The sequence below is a fragment of the Symsagittifera roscoffensis genome, chromosome 6 (assembly GCF_963678635.1).
Source record: "Symsagittifera roscoffensis chromosome 6, txSymRosc1.1, whole genome shotgun sequence".
Taxonomy (NCBI): Eukaryota; Metazoa; Xenacoelomorpha; order Acoela; family Convolutidae; genus Symsagittifera; species Symsagittifera roscoffensis.
The window spans coordinates 42207211-42229270 of record NC_087067.1 but is presented as its reverse complement, the minus strand read 5'-3'; the positions used below and the strand labels follow the sequence as shown (position 1 = coordinate 42229270).

The 22060-nt window shown below is 38.3% G+C and overlaps 3 protein-coding genes across 5 annotated transcripts in view; 1 reads left to right on the top strand and 2 right to left on the bottom strand.

Moving 5' to 3' along the window:
- The window catches only part of LOC134847567 (casein kinase I-like), a 584249-nt gene that overhangs the window by 73824 nt on the left and 488365 nt on the right, over positions 1-22060 (bottom strand). The gene's annotated exons all lie outside the window — the stretch shown is intronic.
- On the top strand, positions 613-2668 carry LOC134848068 (uncharacterized). Its single transcript, XM_063865408.1, has 2 exons — positions 613-1427; positions 1907-2668. The coding sequence occupies exons 1-2, from the start codon at positions 915-917 to the stop codon at positions 2576-2578; spliced, it is 1185 nt and encodes a 394-aa protein (XP_063721478.1). The 5' UTR covers positions 613-914; the 3' UTR covers positions 2579-2668.
- LOC134847622 (E3 ubiquitin-protein ligase Godzilla-like) overlaps positions 6788-22060 on the bottom strand; it is a 31103-nt gene continuing 15830 nt past the window's right edge. For both annotated transcript variants that reach the window (XM_063864763.1, XM_063864764.1), the window contains 5 exons: positions 21040-21164; positions 13598-13877; positions 11271-11549; positions 10443-10757; positions 6788-8248 (listed from right to left, as the gene is read on the bottom strand). In XM_063864763.1, the coding sequence (XP_063720833.1) occupies positions 7867-8248; positions 10443-10757; positions 11271-11549; positions 13598-13877; positions 21040-21164 (1381 nt within the window). In that variant the 3' untranslated portion in view covers positions 6788-7866. The remainder of the gene's footprint in view (positions 8249-10442; positions 10758-11270; positions 11550-13597; positions 13878-21039; positions 21165-22060) is intronic.

Here is a 22060-nt window from a genome sequence, read left to right as displayed (position 1 = left end):
GCAGAATTTTTCAAATCAAATTTAAAAAAAAATCATCAATTTTTAGAAAACAAACTGCTCAATAGACCTTAAAAGGCAGTCGGAACATTCAGGGCTCCGCCATGATACAAGCAGCTTTTTGAATGATCGATTTCATATGGAAGCTAAATGTTTAATTTCTTGCGTATACTCGATTCTAATGATCATAAAGTATTGACGTTAGTCTAGTGTCATGGCGAAAGCTAGGTAGTGAAAGTAACTAGTAATAAGAGAGTTTTCAGTTGAGTGTTGATCGTGTTTTATGAGAGATTTTTTCCGAGTCGAACCGAATTGAGAATCAAGAAAAAACACTAATCAACGAAATATTGATCACTTTCTGCCGAAGCTAGATCTAAAAAACAGTCACATGATCATTTTTTCTTTTCTCGCAAAGATTTGCAAAGGGGCGACCTATCGATATGTGTTTAATAATCAATTTCAAATAAAATCTAAATTTTTAATTCCTTGTGTATGTATTTTCAAGTCTTTGATAATGAAATATTGACGTTAGTCGGATATCATGGCAAGAGCTAGGTAGTGTAACTCGTTTTGAGACCGTTCCCAATTGCGTGTTTATCGTGTTTTATGAGATTTTTTTCCAAATTGAATAGAATTGAGATTCAAAAGCAAATACTAATCAAAGAATTATTCATCACTTTCTGGCGACGCTGGGACTAACAGCGAGTAGAGTAACACGTGAAAATTTAAATGAAGTTTCAGTCAAAAAGCAGCATAAAATTTACGCCAACTTACAATAATCACTGAGGTTTAAAATTTTGTCTTCGTTGTTCATTTGTAGATAATCTGTATCTAGCTGTTAAACTCTTATAAAATTATTACTATTCAGAATGAAGAGTAATATTTAGAATATATAACATCGTCAAAGAAATGTAAAAATGGCCGCTTCAGAGTTCCAAACTGTCAACGTACCGCACGTCAAATTTTTATCCCCAAGAGACAAAAAAATTCCAGTTGAAACTTACAATATTTACAATAACTACACACCCGGACCGAAAAAAGTTCGAAATATTTCGGATCGTTCTCAGACTGAATGGGGTTTCACAAAAGATGGCATGGTCGAGCTTCCGCGGGCTGACATTTTGACTTCGAAAGGACGATCCCGAAACCCTGTTACGAGTCAAAACTCGGATCCGAGGTTGCACGCGATAGTCGAGAAAGGGAACTGGCATCGCAACCGAAACTCGACTCTAAGATGGAACCAAGCGTCTATGTTTTCCCAAAAGAATAACCCAGATTTAAACAGCAGAAATGGGTATACAGGGAATGAGGTGATTACGGTGTCTTTATATAGACAACCGTCCGCTTATGAAGTTTCTCTAAGGAAAAAGGGAATGTTGCCAAACGAGAGCTCGAGACCAGTCACTGGATTTCCGAGATACAGAGAACAGGTCAGTAATGAAATAATTACAATTAATCCCAAAAGGTTTAAAATAAGTAGTAGATTTTGAATAAACTTGTCACGAGTTCGACCTTGGTTTAACTTCCATCAGTTTTTTTCTATCGACAATCTCGAACTTTTTATAGTATCTCAGCTGAAATAATAACTAAATTCGCGCAAAACTGCATGTAAAAGTTATTTAATAAATATTCGTATCCCACTTTAGGTTTCAATAATACAATGTACAGTTTCCGTCATTATCAGTATTTTAGCAAGGTCAAATTTCAGTTGTTTCTTAAATTGCTAATTAAGGAAAATCGTATAAGTTGAAACTTATACGATTTTCCTTAATTAGCAATTTAAGTTGAAACTTAGGACTAGCTAAGCATATGATTTTATATACTATTTGATTGGGTCAATATAACAAGGCAGAAAACGCAATTCAATTTATTCAGAAAAAACGTCCACTATAACTTTGATTTCTTTAAGACGCCAAGAACACATTCTGAAGTCTCGCAGCAAACGACAGGACAAACTTCAATAGGGGTGAACACAGTTAGCGTTCAAGACATCGACCCGAACTCACAGGCTTTTCCTTTTACCGTTTCATCCCCGCCGGTAGCTCGAGAAATAGCAAAAGCCAAACTCTTATACACCGACGAAGCGTCAAAACGCCGAAGAGTCAAGCCCCGTCCCAAAACATCCTCAAGCGCTAATATTTTTCGGAAATCGAATGAAAGCGACTCTGAATTCAATTTGAGCAATAGATTACGTAACACGGCATATCATTGGTCGCCCTGTGGAATGTTGTCAGAGGAAGAAATGAGACGAGCTTATTCGTCAGTAACAGGTGAAAAAATTGCTCTGCAGTCGCGAGCGTCGTCCAGAGGCGCTTCGAGGACAGCGGGTCGTGCCGATTTAGGAGACGGCGGTTTAGACGATCCGCCGTTACACCGTAACTTGCGAACTCGAACTTTAAAATCAGCTCCTTTGTCTTCGCTGTTGAAAAGGCAGATCGTACCGACTTCTTATACCATATATGGAGATGAAGCTGTCTACAAAAGTGAATCTGGTTCTGGTCGGCCTCCTACAAGTGAAACTGAAATACCCCAACAAGTTAAAGCCCCATCGCATGATTCAGTCGAAGTAAAGTCTTCATAAGCAGAAATAAAAACGAAAAGCTCTTATATGATAAAATATACGTTTGGTCGGCCGAGATATATATAAAAAAAAACAAAGATTTTGAGTCAATTAAACAAATATTTTCAAATTAATTTTGATTTAGAATAACGCTTTTAAGTAATATATTTTTTAAAAGCTGAGCGGAAAGTAACCTACCTGGATCCTTTAAAGCTTCTGTAAGCTATAACTTACTAGAACTCACGCTGAAAATTGTGGCTAGCGCTAGATATTGTAACCCGAAATCTTACGCAGAGGAGAACTCGCATTTCACAAACACAGAAAACGGAAGCTGATAAAATATATATAGGTAACACGAATGAGCAGTACACAAATAGAAAGGCATCACTTTTGCTGAGCGCTAATTTATGCGTACTGTAACACACGTAGTCTTGCGTAATGATTGTGATTGTGAGACAACTATCGCATCAAATTGATCAAGAATTAATCAAGTCATTTTATGCAGATTCAATGATTTGAAGTTTTAAAAAAAGTTTGTGAATATTATGAACAGCTCCGCGAAAAAAGCACAAAATGCAGTTTTTTGGCAGTCGATTCCAAATGTGAGATCAAGTAAGTGTCTTGGAACTAGCATCTGGATTTTTTTTCTTTCATTTTTTTCTGTTTCAAGCAAAAACTGATGAGTTAACAAATCTGATGCAATCAAATTTGTTGCCTCATCAGTTTTTACTTTTAACAGAAAAAATATTTAAAAAATCCAGATGCTAATTGTTCGCCCTTTTGCGTGTATCGGGACTGACTAAACTTCTATCAAATTGGATCTGTCAAAATTTTTCAGATCACCAAATTTCATTTTGAGAAAAACATTTAGCATTGCAAGAAAATTGAAGCGGTTACTAAGTCGATACAAAAGGAAAAACTTTAATTGAGTCAAAACAAGGGAAAAGTTGAGCAGCTATAAAAACAGCTAAAAAAACTTTTGAATAAAAATCTATTCCAAATAAGAAGAATTCGTTTACCAAAACATTTTTTTTCACAAAAGCGACGCAATGTACGGTGACTATTTCGATATTTAAGACATCAAAAAAAATTGAAATAGAAAAACGGCGAGAAAACAAAAAAATCAGAACTGGTATTTCCCGAACCAAGTAGGAAATTTTTTTTATTAAATCCGGGCAATTAAAATACAAAAGTACTCGAAAAAAATCTACAGGTGTAGCCAGGTACGTTTTGCTAGGAGTCAAAGAAGATACCGAAATTTAGGAGTCAAGTATAAAAGTCAAGTTATGGGTTCTTTGTTATCTAATATTCGGCAACAACCGACAGACATTCGAAAATCAGGAAGCCAAAACCATCAGAAAAAAATAACATCCAATTTCTATCCTCAACTATACAGTGCTTAGAGTGATAGGTATAAAATTTAGGAAAGTTTGATAAACATAAAGCTAACTCGATTTTTTTATTTGTAGATAAAATTAATTTGATTGTTTGAAAAAAAGGGTCTCTTTACTTATTCCGCCCAAATTTCATAATTTACAATTTTTCATTACTCATTTTTGTAAATTCTGAGACAAAATACTCGTAGCCCTGATTGATTTGCTTGATACAAATGCAATCACTTTGTTTTTCAGCCGATTTCTAACAAGTAATACACAATACAAAATACTATATCATTATAATTTCAAAATTGCGGAGCTCCAAATTGAGCGGTAACTATAATTGACCCAGCTTGTTGAAAGCACTGCTCAGGCATATGAATTGTTTAGCAACAATTTTTTCACTTAACTAACAGTTTATACATGCCTTCTTGTAATTTTTTAGTGTTAATTTTACACAAAAGCACAGCGGAGCTTCGCACTACTAGCGATTTAAAACAAAAAAAAACAGCTGATTCGAAGAAAAGCTATTAAAAACCGAATTTTTTTAAACAAAACGAAGTCAAAGCGGAGCCATTTACAATAAAAATGATTGAAGAAGATAAAAAGCATGAAACAATAATATAATAAAACATTGAAAAAAAAATTGTCAATAAAAACTGCAACAAAAGCCCAAATTATTCAAAACGAATTACCGGCATTAATTTGCGAGAGTTTTTGGAATGCGTGAGAGAAGATAAAGTTTTACAAAAAGCCTCTCTATGGAACTAAGCCAACAAAAATAAGCAGACAGACAATAATCAAAACTAGCCGAAACTTTTCATTTTTACAAAACAAAACAGGCCTCGTCTGAAATGAAACTCCTGGGCTTTGTCGCATCAGGCAGGGGTGTTGAAGAATCTTCGAAGAAAGCTGATTTTTTTTTAAAACGTAGAGCTATGGGAACTAAGCCGAAAAAAATAAACAGACTGACAATAGTCCAAAAAATCAAAAAAAATCAATTTGCAAAAAAGTAGGTCCCGGTCGGATTCAAACCACAAGTTGTTGCGGTCGCAAGCAGTTGTGTTACCTCTACGCCATATACAGCCAGTCGTATGATTTAATATATAAATTGAAACCGGTAAAAAAAAACCTGAGCAAAAACGCTACATGTCAAAAAATGCAAATTAATAAAAAAAATGTTTCAGTCGACCTTCCCTCAGAACAGAAACAGACAAAAAAAATTCGTGCATCAAATACGCAATAGGAGGCTATTAATCCAAAAAACAATAAGTGTATGCAAAAACAAAAGGTAAAAATGATAGTCTGAGAAGTCAAGTTGGTTAAATTATAACCAACAAAAAAAAGCAAAATTTGAATAGGAAGGATATTGGAAATGATAACAAGCTCGAAAACTGAATATTTGCAACATTGAAGACCGGGACAAGACACAGTATTTTGAAAAAAATCTTGTTTCCAGTCGCAAAACATTTGTTTTAGTCTATAACGTATAAGGAATTTTTACTGATATAAAAAATGCCAAAAGGAATAAAAAATTATCAAATAAAAAAATTTCTCAAAACTATACTTTTCATCAACCATATTGAAATACCAATTGAAAAACTAGTGTCTTTTAAAATTTTAACACTTTTCTCGCTTCGCAAACACAAGCGAGAAATTGACAAAATAGTCTCTTAAAAGTGATGAAATACGACAAGGGAGAAATAAACCTCGAATTAGAATTTTTTTTTCCATTTCCGATTCAAATCTGTCACCTAAAGATGTGAAATTTCACTTTCTCGCAAATAGCCTACCAGCCATAAAGTTTTCGTTTTAGAAGCCACCAATAAAACAGCTACAGAAGTTAATAAATTGCCAATGCTATGCAGCAAAAATGCTAAGTGCAAAACGAAGTTGCAACCTGCTGAATGAGATTCTCGCGTCCTGCATTTAGTGACACAATCGCTTAAATTGTCCAACAATAGCCACCGATTTAGCAGAAAACAGTTTCTATAAAATTTTCAAGGCTACAGATCATGCTAACAGCAAAAGTGTTACCAAATTTGCATATTTGTTTGACACTTAAATTGGAAAAAAGTAGAGTCAGACTATTACAGTCCTCTCGTAATTGAGGTAAAAGCCACATATTTTTTGATAATTTTTGCCCGTCAAATCGATTGAAGCTTCGTGTTCAATTTATCCTTGACATTGACTAATTTTTAGTTTTCTCTTTAGATTTAGAAAGTAAATAGATTGCTTAGATTTACTTTGGGACATTTGAGTCGTCAATTCTCCTAACGCATCAATTTCCTTTTTCTTATGAAACTTTTACCTGATTGCTGAAATTTTTACTCAACGGTTAGGTGAGAGCTTCATTTTAACATGTAGCTCAAACCAGGAACCTATTTTTCGAATTCTTCGTAGACTGCACGTACTCCCCTGTCAATAAATATCTGAACCCATAGCATTTATATATATGTATAAAAGAATCTCCACTACGTTATTGACTTAATACCAAAAACTACTAATATAAATTCAAAAATATTGGAAACAATAATGAGACCGTTGCAGTTAACTGGAATTAGAAAAAACACTGCGTTAATAAGTTTCTCAGGTCAAAGACCCATTGTGCCTCTGACTCAACTCTAAATCAGTAGTGTGCGCAGGTAGACGGAAAATTATCTACCGAAAATGCAGTTTGGATACTTGAATGAAAATTTTGACCAATTATCAGTTTTTGAGATTCGATCAAATTCCAATCACTGAAAGCAACGCTTAACAGAAATTTCAGCTCACCAGAAATAATTCGCGCACTATGCATTTTTCTGCTCCGTATATTATTGGAGCGTTCGTTTACAGCGCTCTATTGAAAAAATTCAGAAGGAAAAAATTTAAATTCGAAAGAGGAAATTATTTGATAAGACGGATTTATTGTATACAATATTTCAACTTCGAATCTGTAATGGGAAGCAGCGCAAAGTAGAAAAATCTCACCAACCAAATGGCTGACATCGCTTCAAGTAATACTTCACATATTAAAATTTTTTTAAATTCTTATTTAATGTCAAGAAGCAAAGCAACCAATATAACTTGCGATACGGAAATTAGGGGGTGGTGTTTCTGCAACTGAAAATTTATCTAAGATTTCTAGACAATAAGAAATTTTGCGGCTAATGGTAAAGATTTATCTCAAAATTAAAAACTGATTTTAGCACCGGGGTGGTTTCAACTTAAAGCCATTAAAAGTCGGAAACATCAACAATAACGCGAAACAGATTCCGATATTTCGGGCTTTTGGCCTTTGTTTAAGTAAAGGGCTGATAATTTCTCGCTATGATGCTCAAGCCAATGACAATATAAACTGTATTCAAACCAATATAAAAGTCAAGGTCAAAATACGTTTTTTATTGTCAAATAGCGAGAAATGATTGAGCGAAATTAACTGGGTTTAATTTTCGAAGGAAAATATATTCTAATTTTTTATTCTAACAGCTAGGGTTAAGTGAACGACAGAGATGATAATTAATCTATTATATCACATATTGGGAAAACGTCTAATCTAATTCAAGGTTTAAGTATATCATGATACATCGAAATCAGCTGTGTTGTTAAGCTAAACCGTTTGCAGTGAGAATAACCCACCGAACTCAGTTTTCACTTAATGGCAATGCATTTGGGAATGGGGAAAGTTAGGTAAGAGCAGAAAAGCAAAGATGCACTTCGAAGAAAACAAGGCTGCAGATATTCGCCATCACCTCAAAAATATCTTTGCTTTATTAGTATCGAAACATCTTCAAATCAAACGTTTGTATCGTTTTGAAGTGGCTAGCCTATCAGATCAACTGAAAAACTGTGCGTTTTGAACTATATAAAGTAAGATATTACATCTGTTCATATTTTATCATTGATTTTGATCATATTTGAAACAGTTAGTTTTGATCGGTTGGATACTTTCTACAGGTTAGTGAGGAGTCCCACGTCGTCCCTGACAACATTCGGATCATTGGCCTCATCATGGTCAACTGACGAGACCTCCCGAGTTTCCATGGTGACGCCTTCAGAAGACATTGAGACCCACGGCCTGTCGGCGCTTCGGTTCAACGACGCCGATTCACCTCCAACTTTTCCCGAGGCGGGGAAATAGGATCGGGAACCCTGAGACGAGAAAGATCCCGACGACTCATGCGAGCCTGAGGCATCGTTGTAGCGCGAAAGAGGAGAGTTTGATATTTGAGTCAGGCTGGCTACGTCTTCGGACTGTAGGCTGACTTTCTTCAACTTCTTCCCCTTGACCTTTCGGTTTTCAGAACTAGTCCTTGTGTTGGGATACGAAGGGCTAAAAATTATAAATACGATGGCGTATTAGTTTGTAATAATCAATAAAAATCCCAGTGGCCAAATTTGTTTGTCAAGACTATCTTCGAGGCCTATTTTTACCTTTCTTGCTTTTTAAAGCTACTATTTGCCGGTTTATCGCCTGCCTGTGTCAAAGGGCAGATTCACCTCAAAAACCAGCCATATGTTTAACACAGAGACGAAGCGGACCTTCGCACTACTTGCGATACAACAATTTATGATGCATGCACTATGACGCGGAAAATTAGCAAACAGGATTTCGAACTATGTTACAATTGAAGAAGGTAAAAATGAGAAAATAAAAAACAAGATTCTTTTTTTCGTGTTTGAATTTTAAAAAGTTTTTCAAAGAGGTCCTAGTGAGGTAAAATTTTGGCATTCAAAAAACTGGTGCCCAATCTTATTGATCTCAAAAGTAGTATCGGACATTTTAAGAAAAAAAAATCGATAAATGAGCCGACAATTGAAACCGACATCCAACAAGCTGAAACTCAGCGGAAATTTTTCGTCAAAAAACAGTTAGTAAAAAAACTTCATGTAACGCCCACATAGGATCCACAATAGCTATTTAAGTAGCGTATGCAAAGTACACTACATAATTTGGAAATTAAACCGACAGAGCATAAGTCGACAAACATGAAGCCGAAAAATCATAAGTAGAAAAATAATATCAAAACTATAATTAAACATACAATGGTTTGAGTTCTAGACACAGCATGAGTAATAACTAGTACCTGGTAGTAATTTAATTAAATAGAGCATGTCAGCAGCACCATAAGTGATTCAACTGATTCTGTTGAACTGGTTGTTACCTTAAAAAATCTATATTCCGAATTGATTAAGCTTGCTAATGGCAAGCGTTTTTTTCTCGATGTGCAGTCAATTTCATCGCCTTTCCGCTGAAAACTAAAAATATTCTGGAAATTGTATTGGACGTTTTTTGTGAACTATGTAAACATTTCGCCCAACAGACATATTTGCTTATGTTAAGACTTCAAATACCCGTTCTACTCAGAAAAAAAAGCCAACAGACAGTTGTCCCAAAAGTCTCCATGAACACAAGGAATCAGAAAAAACTGACTTTTTATAGCTTCGAATTTCAGAAAAAAAATAGCTGGCCTTAAGGCTCTTCGAATTTCAAGAACAATTTATGTTTAACACTTTTTAAATAAAACCCTATTTGAAAAAACTGGATCAATAGGTAATTGTTTTAGTCAGCTGGGAAATCTTCAAGTTAAGATTTAGGATTAAACATTATTAAGTTTTTGTTGCTCCTTTTGCATTTTCTTGTATTTGGCAAATGAATTTGAATTTAATCAAAAGTCAAGCCGAAAGCATGTCCAAAAATTCACGGACGCAAGAAAAACAAAAAAAAATCAATTTTCGAATTCCAAAGAAAAAGTGATGGTACGGCAACAATTCGTGACCGCCAAAAATTCATAACAAGCGAAAATTTGTAACAAGCGACAATTCGTAACAATGCATTGACAAGTAGAATCAGCTTGCTCCGCTTCTCTCCTTCCAAAATATGGCCTTAAGGCTCTTAGAATTTCAGCAGCACCACTGACATTTATTGAAAAAATAGCCTTTTTGGCTTGTTCACTTTATTTCCTAGGCCGAACCAATTTCTTCTTCTCAGAGCTGCTCATACTATCTTTAAAAAAATCTTATACTGTGTGAGCCCGCTTCGATTTTTGATTTTGAATGATTCAGCAGAGAAGCGCGATGAAAAAAAAACTGGCACTGACAGACCACGCTTCGAACTGATTTGGCACTGACCGCACTGATACCGTGGTCACCCTGAGTTAGTAACGACATGAACAGCTTGAATATCAAACCATCGCTAGATCGCATCGCATTACTACTTTCTTTGAGGAACCCAATTTCATGGCGGGGTGAAAAAGCTAATTGTCTTGATCATAGCCCCTTCCCATTCTACAACATACGTGATCGCAAGAATAAACATGAATTCGCTTTATAGCACTAAAAAAATTCCACGAAAAACTAAGTCGTGTTTCACACTAATTTAAACCAGTATCTAAAGACATCTGCTAAGGAAGGTTTTCAATTTTCGGGCCATGGCCCATGTCGCTTTTAAAAGGCGTGGATACTGCGAAATAGAGGCAATCGTACGCCGGTACCCTAATTATTTGAAATTAATTAATTAGTCTCACTTGGCGAACGATAGCGACGCTGAAGACGTAGTCGAACACGTTTCACTGTTCTCACTGCCGCCCCTCGACCTCCTCCTGTTTTCGCCCCCACTACTACCCCAATCTGCTGCCACCTCATTCGCAGGTCTGTTAAGAATCAACATGACATCATCGGCATCTTCGGGTGCTTGATGGTTCAAAGCTCGAGTCAGTCTGTTTTCGCGTTCCAATAAACTCCTCGGAGGCTGTTGTTGCGAGTCGGTGCCAGCTGATGATTGAAGAACTTCGTTCGTGTTCGATTCCTCGTCGTTCTCAACCATTACAGCAGTTGTTTGCCTTAAAAATCATAACTCTTAAATAACAGTTTGAAAAATTTGCTTAAAAAAGATCGAACGTATGTTAATTCATTTCATGCAAAACGGTAGCAAAATATTTGACTCTACGGTACATTACAGGTTTTCTTGCAATTCGACTTCAAATTCAATCATACATTGGCTTGAAAAAAGTTTACACACTACATCATTAGTGTTTTACGTCATATTGCAGCTGACCTCTTCAATAACATCTAAAAGCTCTACTATGTTATTTTCTCATCCACAAGGAAAAGATCAAACTCTTTACGGAGAGCCTCATTAAAACATTTACACTCTCATTATATTCTGCCTATTCTCTAGGGTAAACATCTTGCCTCAGCATGAAGCATTGAGCTCGGATCGAACAGCCGACCTTTAGAAAGACAGGCGGATACCTATCCAGTTCACCACCGTTGGTTAAACATTTCACCACCGTTGGGAAACTAAACTGAATTGTCTCTTTTTGCTTCTGATTATGAACTCATGGTTTGTATACCTGTTATACGTGCGTCGATTGAAAATATTGAGCAGCCTCGATATGCGACTTCCTCTTTCAGACGCCGAGTCATTGCTCTCTGGATCTGACACCGCATTCGGGACCGAGTTGAACCCCATTCGGTTTCGCGATCGGTCGCGCACATCTATCAGCGGACAGTCGTCAGGGTGGGACTCGGCTTCACCGTCCTGCTCCTCTTCGTCCGGTTCCGAAGACGACGTTGAGTTGAAGGGTAAGTTTCGCGGAGTTCGGAACCCACCTGCGACACTAGCAGCAAACCTAAAGCACCAAAGCCATGATGAATGATTTTATAAAGAACAAAATGACAGCATTACGGTAAATTTTGCCATGTAGCAGATCTAGCGGGAGGATATCTCGATTGAACTGGATCCTTAGATGTCAGCCTAACAATTAAAAATCGGTATTATAATCTATAAAAAATTCGTTCACCAAGAAAATCCATTAACCCAAACACAGACTAAAATTAAAGTATATTGCAGACTAAAATTAAAACATAGCCAACAAAAAGTTGGCAAAGAGTAACTGAACGTAAGATACAGAGAAGAAAAACTGAGTTGAGTTATTTTTTGAAAAAAAAAATCAACTTAACAATTTTAAGTAAGAAAATATGACTTAACAGCTCTTTGAAATTTTTAAACAATTTATGATGGACCATGATAAAATTAAGTCAATTTGATAAAATTGGATCAAAAGGTAAAATTTATATTCTGAAAAAAAAATACCCGAAACTTTAAGTCAGACACGCGTGAATAAACTTTAAGACTTTCTCATGAAAAAAAAAATCAGCAAGACCCATATAAATGAAAATCATTTCGTTATTTAGTACTTAATCATGGCTTAAGAAAATCCGAAAATCTCCACAACCTTGTATCTTATTCGCCAATAGCAATCTCCACATTTTGAAAACACAAAAAGCAAGTTCAAAATATTTTAATACCTTATGTCCGCAATCGAAATTTAGTCGCAACACAAAAAAATGAATCAAGTCGCTCAACCCGGAAATCTATTTTTTTTTCAATTTTTAAACGATATTTACGGAGGTTTTTATTAAGAATACAAACACCCAAAACCCATGAAAGTAAATAAGGCTTCTGGAAATTGAACTTAAAATTTATAAAAAATCGATTGAAAAACTTTATTGGGAAAAAAGGCCAGGAAAAAAGCCGACAAAAATTGAAACAAAATAAATGAATCAAAAAATTGACTGTTTAAAATTATCTGTCCATCTTTGTGTAAAAGTAACGCCAATTCGCCATGAAAAAAAACTAACTCTTAAGCTCAGAAGAAAAAGAAAATGAAAAACATAGCCAAGAGACGGTTGAAAAAAGTCAATGAACGCAATTGAGCAGAAAAAAAAACACTGACCTGTTTTTTGACCAAATTGAGAAAACTGGATCAATAGCAAAATTTCTATTTCGCTAGTAAATCTGAAAATTAAATTCCACTTTCGAAACTAGAAGTCGATCACGTTTTTCGTGACTTTTAATTTTTTGGTGTTCTATAGTGGAGTTTGCCATCCTTTTAACAAAGGTCATGAACTGAACTTAAAACGAAACTAAAAGTCAAACTGCACAAAAAAGTAAATTTGAGCCTAAACAAATTTTAAGACTTTTGCTTGAAGTGGGGAGCAGTGGTGAAGTGGTTACGTCTCCGCCTCTCAATCGAAAGGTCGGATGTTCGAGGCCCACCATGATCCGTGCTCGTTGCTTGAGGGTGAGGCAACATTACCCAGCCCAGAAAAATAACCAAAAAAAATTGCATGTATTTCTTAAGCAGGGGCACAACAGCGGTTCGCCGTGATGGGCTGTACAGCTCGTATGTTGGTCCTATCCCTCGTGGATAAAAATGGAAAAAAAAAAGAAAAAAAATCATCGAGACTCATCAAGACGTTCATCGACTCTCTTTTGTTCTAAATCCCAGAATTCAATTAGTGCATAATAACAAGAAGACATCGAAGCGTTTTCAAATTTAGTAAAAGTTGTTTTAACCATAAGAAAAGTCAACAAAGCCGACAAAATAAACAGTCAAGCAATAGTCCGCCACGTAAATTTGCAAAAACAACAGGTCCTGGCTGGATTCCAACCAAGGGCATTTGTCGTCTAAAGCATGGACGTTAGTTAACTCTTCCCCACATGCGCATAATCAAACGCAAACTTGAATTGATTATAAATCAAGCTATCATATAATTCAATGATTATGTTAGACAAGTTGTCACCCTGAAAAAGTGTTTATTTCGATTTAATGACGCTTGCTAAACTTTAGAAAATTTTCGTCTCAAACATCGAATATGGGGGATAAGAAGAAACCTTGAGTTTGAGTTCGATGTCTCCACATCATGTTCATTGTTACGTAACACATCATCCTGACTGATGCTACTATCCGTTTGTTCATCATCGTTGTCTCTATCTTCAGCTTCTGTCACCGCCTCATTCGGGGTCGGGGGAGGCGTCGGTTCTTCTATCTCTCCCTTAGGAGTTATTCTCTGCTTGCAAAGCGGGCAAACTCTTCTCGTTTCTGTCAGCCATGGGTCAATGCATTTGCAGTGAAACGCATGTTTACATGGCAACAGTCTTAGCTTGTGACCATCTGAAACATTCAAAACCGAATTTGAACAAAAGAGTTCTTAGTTTGAACTCTTCATAACTGAACCAGACCAACCGCGAGGGTTAAGCAAATTGTCAGCATTAATAAGCGAATTGTTCATAATTAAATCTTCATAAATGTGCCTTTAATGTCAGAAATATCAATATAAGTATTCAAAACAACTATAGCAAATCTCGTACATACTGTAAATTGTAGGGCGGACTTGAATGTTTATCAGTTCCATAATCCGCATGTCTTAATGTGACAACCAAGAAAATAACAGCCCAGAAAACAGAGGAAAAGTTATCATGTATATAATCAAACTGAGTTTTATCCGATATTGGATATATACATTAAGTCGCTTCATGGGTTCAACAGAAAGCATTTTAGACAGTTCTATACCATTTTGGAAAATAACATAGAAATATAAATATTTCAGTTCCAGCGTAGAGACAAATTCTCTTTTTTCAATGATAGAGACAAACAAGTCATAAATATTACATTTTGCCCACTCTCACCAAAAAAAATATTCTCATTGAACGACACAAAAGGCCGCAACTAATATCAGGCAACTTATTTTTCCCAACTATCACAACAATATACTGTCATACACCAATATTTTGACGGTACTAGTACGACAAAATAACGAGCAAAGATCATCAAAATTTGCCGACGTGTTTGCGTGAAGAGGTTACACATGTGATGATCAACACTCCATGGTAATCTACCCTAGTCTATGGGAAAGACAACTAACTACTCTTCCCCATAGGAAATGCACATTCTGAGGGTATAATGGGGAATGGGGAAGATGGCATTGGAGTGCAGCTGTGATCGAGTGACTTATGGGCTCTTTTCCATCACCGCTACCTTTCAATTTCAATTTTCAAGCGTTTCGCCATAATAACACATGAAACAACTTTAAAAAAATTGACATTTTGTGCTGTTGGGGTGTCATATATATATATTATTACTAGTCCTTAACTATATTATGTTGTTTGGCGCCATTGGTTTTGGCCATGTGTTTGGTGCGGCTAACAATTGATTAAGTACCTGCTAATCTTAGTTAAGTCGGTGTATGTTTTGAGTTATTGTTGCTAACCGTTACGACTAAAACAGTCAGTCTAGATTCAGTAAATTTAAGATATTGAATTTGCATTTTTCACATGGCGCAGCAAGCAGGACAAAGCGCGGGATCAGGAAAAAATTCACTGGGAATTACGGCATTTTGGCCGAGTAAATGTACGGAAGCACCGATGCTGTGGGAGCATTGGATTACACGTTTTACATGGGGTGTAATAGCAAAACACTCATTCAATCCGACGGCATTCTATTTTGATCGGACGCTAACCGCGGCGCAAATTACAGACCTGCCAGAGGAGGTGCGGGGGAAAAATCGTTTGGAAGCGGAGCAGACAATAATCTCTAACCTTTACTTGTGCTTGGGGGAACGTGGACAGGACGAATTACATAACTGAAAACCCCCTTTGGACCTGGCGACTACCCGATATCTTCGGGTTTTGGATGAATTGAGTGTTTTCAGGAAGGAAAGAAACGAAACGTTCGAAACGTACCAGCTACTCTCTCGAAAACAACGTGACGGGGAAACGTTGGAAGAGTTTCATTCCGTATTGAGTGGACTAGCCGCTAGATGCTCTTTGGGGGCACTGGAACGACGCGTGTTACGTGACGTATTTATAGTTAATATGTCCAATAAGGAGGCCCAAACGGAACTATGTCGTTCAACTAAGACGCCAGATGAGGTCTACCGAATTGCTTTGTCATACGAGCGGGGTGACAAGTACGCCAAATCGTATAAAGTACCCGGTGGGGGACTTACCGCAGCACCAGCGGGGTCATTTCAAATTAAAGCGGAGCCAATAAGCGCAATCAGAGGAGGTTATCGCCGACCATTTCAAAGTGGTGGACGTGGATTTGGCAGAGGAGGCACAAGGGGTCGTGGAGGAGCAAATCGCAAGTGCTATAATTGTGACCAGAGTGGTTTTACGCCGGATCACATTCCAAAGTGGCCAGCAAGAAATGCAACCTGCAACTTTTGCAAGAAAACTGGGCATTACGAGCGAACTTGTAGAGGACGTCGATCGGCGAATAGGGGTCGAGTGGGCATGATAAATGAGGACGGCACCGATGGCGGGATTGAGCAAGATTATCCGGAGGAGAGTGTATCCAACTACGGAAGTTCCGTTGGATGGGTAACCGATTCAAAGGCACCGGCACATGGATGGGATTCGGATAGTTCAACGGAGTATGTAGTTCTGTCAATCCGGCGGAAGGAGGAAGAAGAATTGAGAGTCGCGGGGGCAAAGCTAGCATTAAAGATCAATGGTAAGGCAACTCAAGCCTGGATTGATAGTGGCTCGCCAATATCTATCTTTACCATTGGGGAACTGAAACGTACCCTGGGTACAGCTAACGTACATTTGAAACCGCTGGATCCGAAAGACGACCAGTTTCGCGACTACGGCAACAACCCGTTGAAATTCCTGGGGAAGATGCAGGTCACGCTTCATTCCAACGGATGGACTAGCTCGGCGGATATCAACGTCATCGGAGGGTGCAGACCGTCTATTATCGGCAGGGATTTAATGCCAGCACTAGGACTGATGTTGGTCCAAGCACCACCGACGAAAGGGGTAAACAGCATACATTCACAGGAAGGAACTGTGGAGACGGACAATGACTTGGACGATTGGCAGAAACATTTTCGTAAGCAATTTCACCATCTTTTTCGCAGGGTAGGGCGTATCCGTAATTACAAAGTGCAGGCCGAATTCTTCAAGAATTTAACTCCAATTCAACAAAAGGGTAGGCGAGTGCCCATAACATTACAAGAAAAAGTTGATAAGGAAATTGACAAACTTTTGGAACAAGGTCACATTCAAAAATTGGAAGAATATTCAGATAAATATTTTGTCTCACCGATCGTCATCACAGTGAAAAAGGATGGTTCGGTAAAACTTGCACTAGAATCCAGAGAATTGAACAAGCAAGTACATAAAAACAAATATCAAATGCCCAATATTGAAGAACTAATGGACATTGTAGGGCAATCGATCAGCGAACGTAAACAGGGGGATGTTTTTTTTTACAACGATGGATCTAACGTACGCATACGGACAACTTCCTTTGAATGAAAATACTAGCAAACATTGTAATTTTTCTTTGGTGGGAGGCCATTCCACCGGTACATATCGCTTCAAGACAGGATTCTATGGATTGATAACCATGCCGGCGGAATTTCAACGTGTCATGGATGCTATTTTGGCTGAATTTCCTTGTGCGCATGCCTTCATTGATGATATCTTGGTAATTTCAAAAGGTACCAAGATTGAACATATTGCCCTTGTGGAGAAGATTTTAGCGAAACTAAATAAAGAAAATATGGCATTGAAACTAGAAAAATGTCAATTTGCGAAAAATACTTGCGAATGGTTAGGCCACCGGATTACAAAATCAGGGATTACACCAATGGTGCGGAAAACAGATCCGATTGACAAACTAGCCGCCCCGAGGACGCTCTCACAATTGAAGTCGTTCATGGGGTCAATCCATAGCCTTCACAAATATTTACCTGCGTTGGCTGAAACTTCGGCGCCCTTACGTCCATTACTTAGTAAGAAAAACGAATTCGTATGGACAACTGACTGCCAAACAGCGTTTGAATCGCTTAAAAAGCAAGTTGCGAACATAGTCGAACTTAAGCATTTCGATGTGCATAAAGACATTCGAATCGTGTGCGACGCGAGCCATAATGGGTTGCGGGCTGTACTCGAACAATTAGGCGCCGAAGGTTGGCGCCCTATATCATTTGCGTCTCGTTTTCTAAATGCGGCCGAAAAGAAATATTCGACAAATGAGCTAGAAATGCTGGCCATAGTTTGGGGTTCCGAATATTTCACAAATTACATTTTCGGGCGGAAATTTACCGTAGTGACAGATCACAAGGCTTTAGTATCATTATTGAATGGAAATAATAAGAAAAACAAAACTATGTTCAGTCGGTTGACTCGTTGGATCGATCGAATTATACCCTTTGATTTTGTCATTGAACATATGCCGGGGGCTAAAATTGGCCCGGCGGATTATCTATCAAGGCATCCGGTGGGGGAAGCAACAAGAGTTAGTCTCTATGATAACACTTTCACAGTTGCTAAATTGCATTCAATGACCAATTCACTCGGTTACATTAATACCAATAAAGGGATTATCAAAGCACCAAAGGAATCAATTGTTTTAGCTAAAGATATACAAGTTGGAAATGATCGAATTAACTCTCCATCGGAAGAGGGCGTCAAAACGCGTGACCGTCGGCCAACCAATCAAAAGCCAGTAAAACGTATAGCTAAGTGCAATGACCGTGAAGGCGCGAAAATCGTGAAATCAATTACGGAATGTAAACTACGTGAGTCTGATATTAATTCCAATGTAAACAGTGATTCTCCTTTTACTCAAACAAATACTTCTACAATGACATCAATAAACTTAAAGAAGTTAAATAAATTATTGTTAAAACACCCAGAGATCACGAGCGGCAGTAGCAGTGAGGTGGAGATAGTAGATGCACGACTGGAGGCGGAGACACAAAATACTAGGGGCATCCGATGCAACACGGCAATTTCCATTCCTTCGGCATTCGGAGGCGAATTATTTCCAGCGGCATATCCAGCGGGAGGAAATGTCATTATGTCGGTGATTCCCCGGGACTGTAAGATCGTCCGAAAAAGCAGTGCATTGCCGGAATTGTTCAACCTTAAACTAATCGAGGCGAATTATAAAGGGGACCCTCAGATGCGGGCGATAAAAGAACCCAAGGACCCGGAGTTGGAGAAGAAGGTCAGACCAATGAGTGCCTACCTCGGACAGCACGCACAAGATTTCCATGTGCGGGAGAATTGCCTGTGAATGGACGAACGACTCGTCATCCCCATACCACTCAGGAATGCAGTGGTTAACCGAATCCATTGTTTTCACCACGGGCGCTCGAACATGTTCGATGCAGCAAGGGACGTCTGGTTCCCCTATCTCCACCGGAGTTTAGTTGCAGCTGCGGATGGGTGCAAGGAATGCACGGATGCAGGTAAAAGCCTTAAACCATTATGCGCTAAAAGTGACATTGGGAAAGTCTATGAACCACGGGAGCCAAATGAATGCCTACAGCTAGATTTTTGGGGCCCGATTAGATATCTAAATGAATCGAGTAAATACGTTTTGGTGGCGGTTGATCGATTCTCACGCTGGCCCTCCGCAATGATCTGCGGGAATAATAAAAGCGAGAAGGTCCTTAGGTTTATTAAGCAATACATATCTCAACCTGGTGTCCCTAGGAAAATGTTTATGGACCAAGGATCGAGTTTTACATCGAAGGCGGTTAAATCATTTTGCAATTCCGAAGGAATAGAAAAAATATATATTCACCCGTGAATGACCACCGTGCTACCGGATGTGTCGAACGTACAATTGGCAGCCTGAAAAACTATGTTTTAACTTACGCAAAAGAAAAAGATAGCGGAAATTTAGAATCAATGATAGAACGAGCGTTGAGTGCCCTGAGATTTGCTCCGAATGCTACACTTAAAATATCGCCGTTTGAAGCTCATCGCGACAGGGAAGCAAATACGGTCCTTCGAAATCTCACGAAAAAACCGACCTTGCAAAATCTCAATTGGGACAGAGTGTTGAAACAAAAATCTGCCTATTTAGATTCGACGAACCCACGAAATCAGAAGATTTCCCAACCTATGGCAACTGATTGGGAAGAACGGTCTGACGTTGAGTATGACGTCGAACACATGAGCCACCCTAGACGACTGGCACAAGAGCAACTAGTTTCAGCGGCGGATGGAACACCAATGGTTGTTGTGAAGCAAACCATGGGGGGCAAGCCCAAACAGTCAAGCAAGCGGACGGAGCTATTGTTCCAACGACTAAAGGACAGTAATAAAAGGTATAGACCCATAAATCAGAAAGTAGTTAGCGAATCTAAGCATACTCTAACCTTAGCAAATGGCTCTGTACTTAGGAAAAGTGGAGTTGCTGTGAAAGGCCTCAAACCCAACGCGCAGAAAAGTGCGAGCCAAATCACACTACCATCTCCCGCTATGAGTACACTGAAAAGTCGGGCGGAATTAAAACAACCACAAAACGAACAGGCGGCGGGGACAAGTACACAAAGTACAGCCGAAATTAGAACGCGAGAAATATCACCAACTCGGGATTCTGCGGAGGAAGCAGACTCGGATTCGGAGTACGAGCCAATAACGATTTCACGATACGCAGGGCAAACAACAGTTGCATCCGATCGGCGCGTGGAATTGAGTGCACCAACGGTGTCGAAAGATGCAGAGGGCTTAGCGGAAAATCCAAATTTATCCGAAGGAAGCGGCGTGCCAACATCCAAGGGAGTGGACACTGAAGTCCAAACCATGAACACTGAACAAGGGGGAAGTGGGCTGAATGTGAGAAACAAAGGACAGCCGGAAAAACAAGCAAAGAAGAAAGGGGAGCGAGGGCGACGTCTACGGCTTGTATCGTATTCTAGCCAGGAATCAGAAGACCAAGATGGGACAGGACCAAGGAAAAGTACCAGAAAGCGAACGGCGGTATCCAAATTCGGCGGTGTTATGATAGACAGCATATTTAAAGTGAGAACGACCAAAGGAGAGGAAGACAGAGAGCGGGACACGATCTAAGCAGGAAGACAAATTTGGAAGATGGGGTGAAGGGAAATGAAAACAAAACTATTTAAACTTAAATCTTATGCCCAGGGAGAGGGTGGACCACTGCGGGTCTAAAACTCAAACATTTATCCCTCAGATAATTTTTAAAACGTTTGTTTAAAAAATGATCGTTGAGGGAATGTCATATATATATATTATTACTAGTCCTTAACTATATTATGTTGTTTGGCGCCATTGGTTTTGGCCATGTGTTTGGTGCGGCTAACAATTGATTAAGTACCTGCTAATCTTAGTTAAGTCGGTGTATGTTTTGAGTTATTGTTGCTAACCGTTACGACTAAAACAGTCAGTCTAGATTCAGTGAATTTAAGATATTGAACTTGCATTTTTCACAGGGGGGAGGAGGGGGGGGGGCGTGGAGAAAGAGCCGGCCGGCCGGCTTGACTTATGTGATTATAAGCATACATTACCTTCGTAGTCGTCTAGACAGATGGCACATGACTCCCACTGAAGACACTCGACGTCTCCCTTCTTCCACTTCCTAGTTGGCAACTTCCTCAGACCCCTCCGAGACAGTCTGTTCTTCAGCTTCGCCCTGCAATATCAAATGACACTTGCACAAATTAAAAACAAACAAATAGCCAATATCTATCTACACAAAGGCGAAGCCAAATTTCACACGATTTCCATGTATTCACACAAAAAAAAAACAATACCCCAGATACGATGATTACAGGATTGAAATCATTTGATTTCTTGAGTGATAAAACTTGACAGTTCAAATAAAATCAAACTGGTTTTTGGCAGCAGAAACTTGGCAGCTTCAACTGATTTTTGGCAGCTAAAATAACGTAGCACTTAACCAAAAAAGTCATTTACGGTAAATTTAAAAAACACGAGACTTTGATTTCAGTGAGTGCTTCAACAAAGAGGCAAAATAATGTTATATTTGCGGCACGATTAATTAACGAATTGTGATTTGAACAAAATTCCTCGTATATTTGCCCTGATATACGAGGAGTTTTGTTCAAATCACAATTCGTTAACTAATCGTGCCGCAAATATAACATTATTTTGCCTCTTTGTATGCTTATAATCACACTTGAATATTCCGACTGCCCCTTAATCCATACCGAATAGTATTTGGGAAAAAATATTGAAACACTATATATTTTTGGAAAATATCAAAGATCAAGTGTATAAAATTGAGTCGTATGAAATTAATACGACCGATTAAATAGCGAAGTCCCATTTGTACCAAGGCTAATTTGTACCAAAATGAAAAATCGGTCCCATTTTTACCAAAATTATTCGACTCAGTTTTCTGATTGGCCGAATTGTGAGCCAACGATGAATTACATTTCAAGCATGATTACTGTTCAAATAAAAGAAAACCAAATAGCAGAATAGTGACCGCCACAAAAATTAGAGCCGGTTATCGCCGCAAAGCGGCGACACACACTTAGAGCGCCCACCGGCGACCTTAAAACA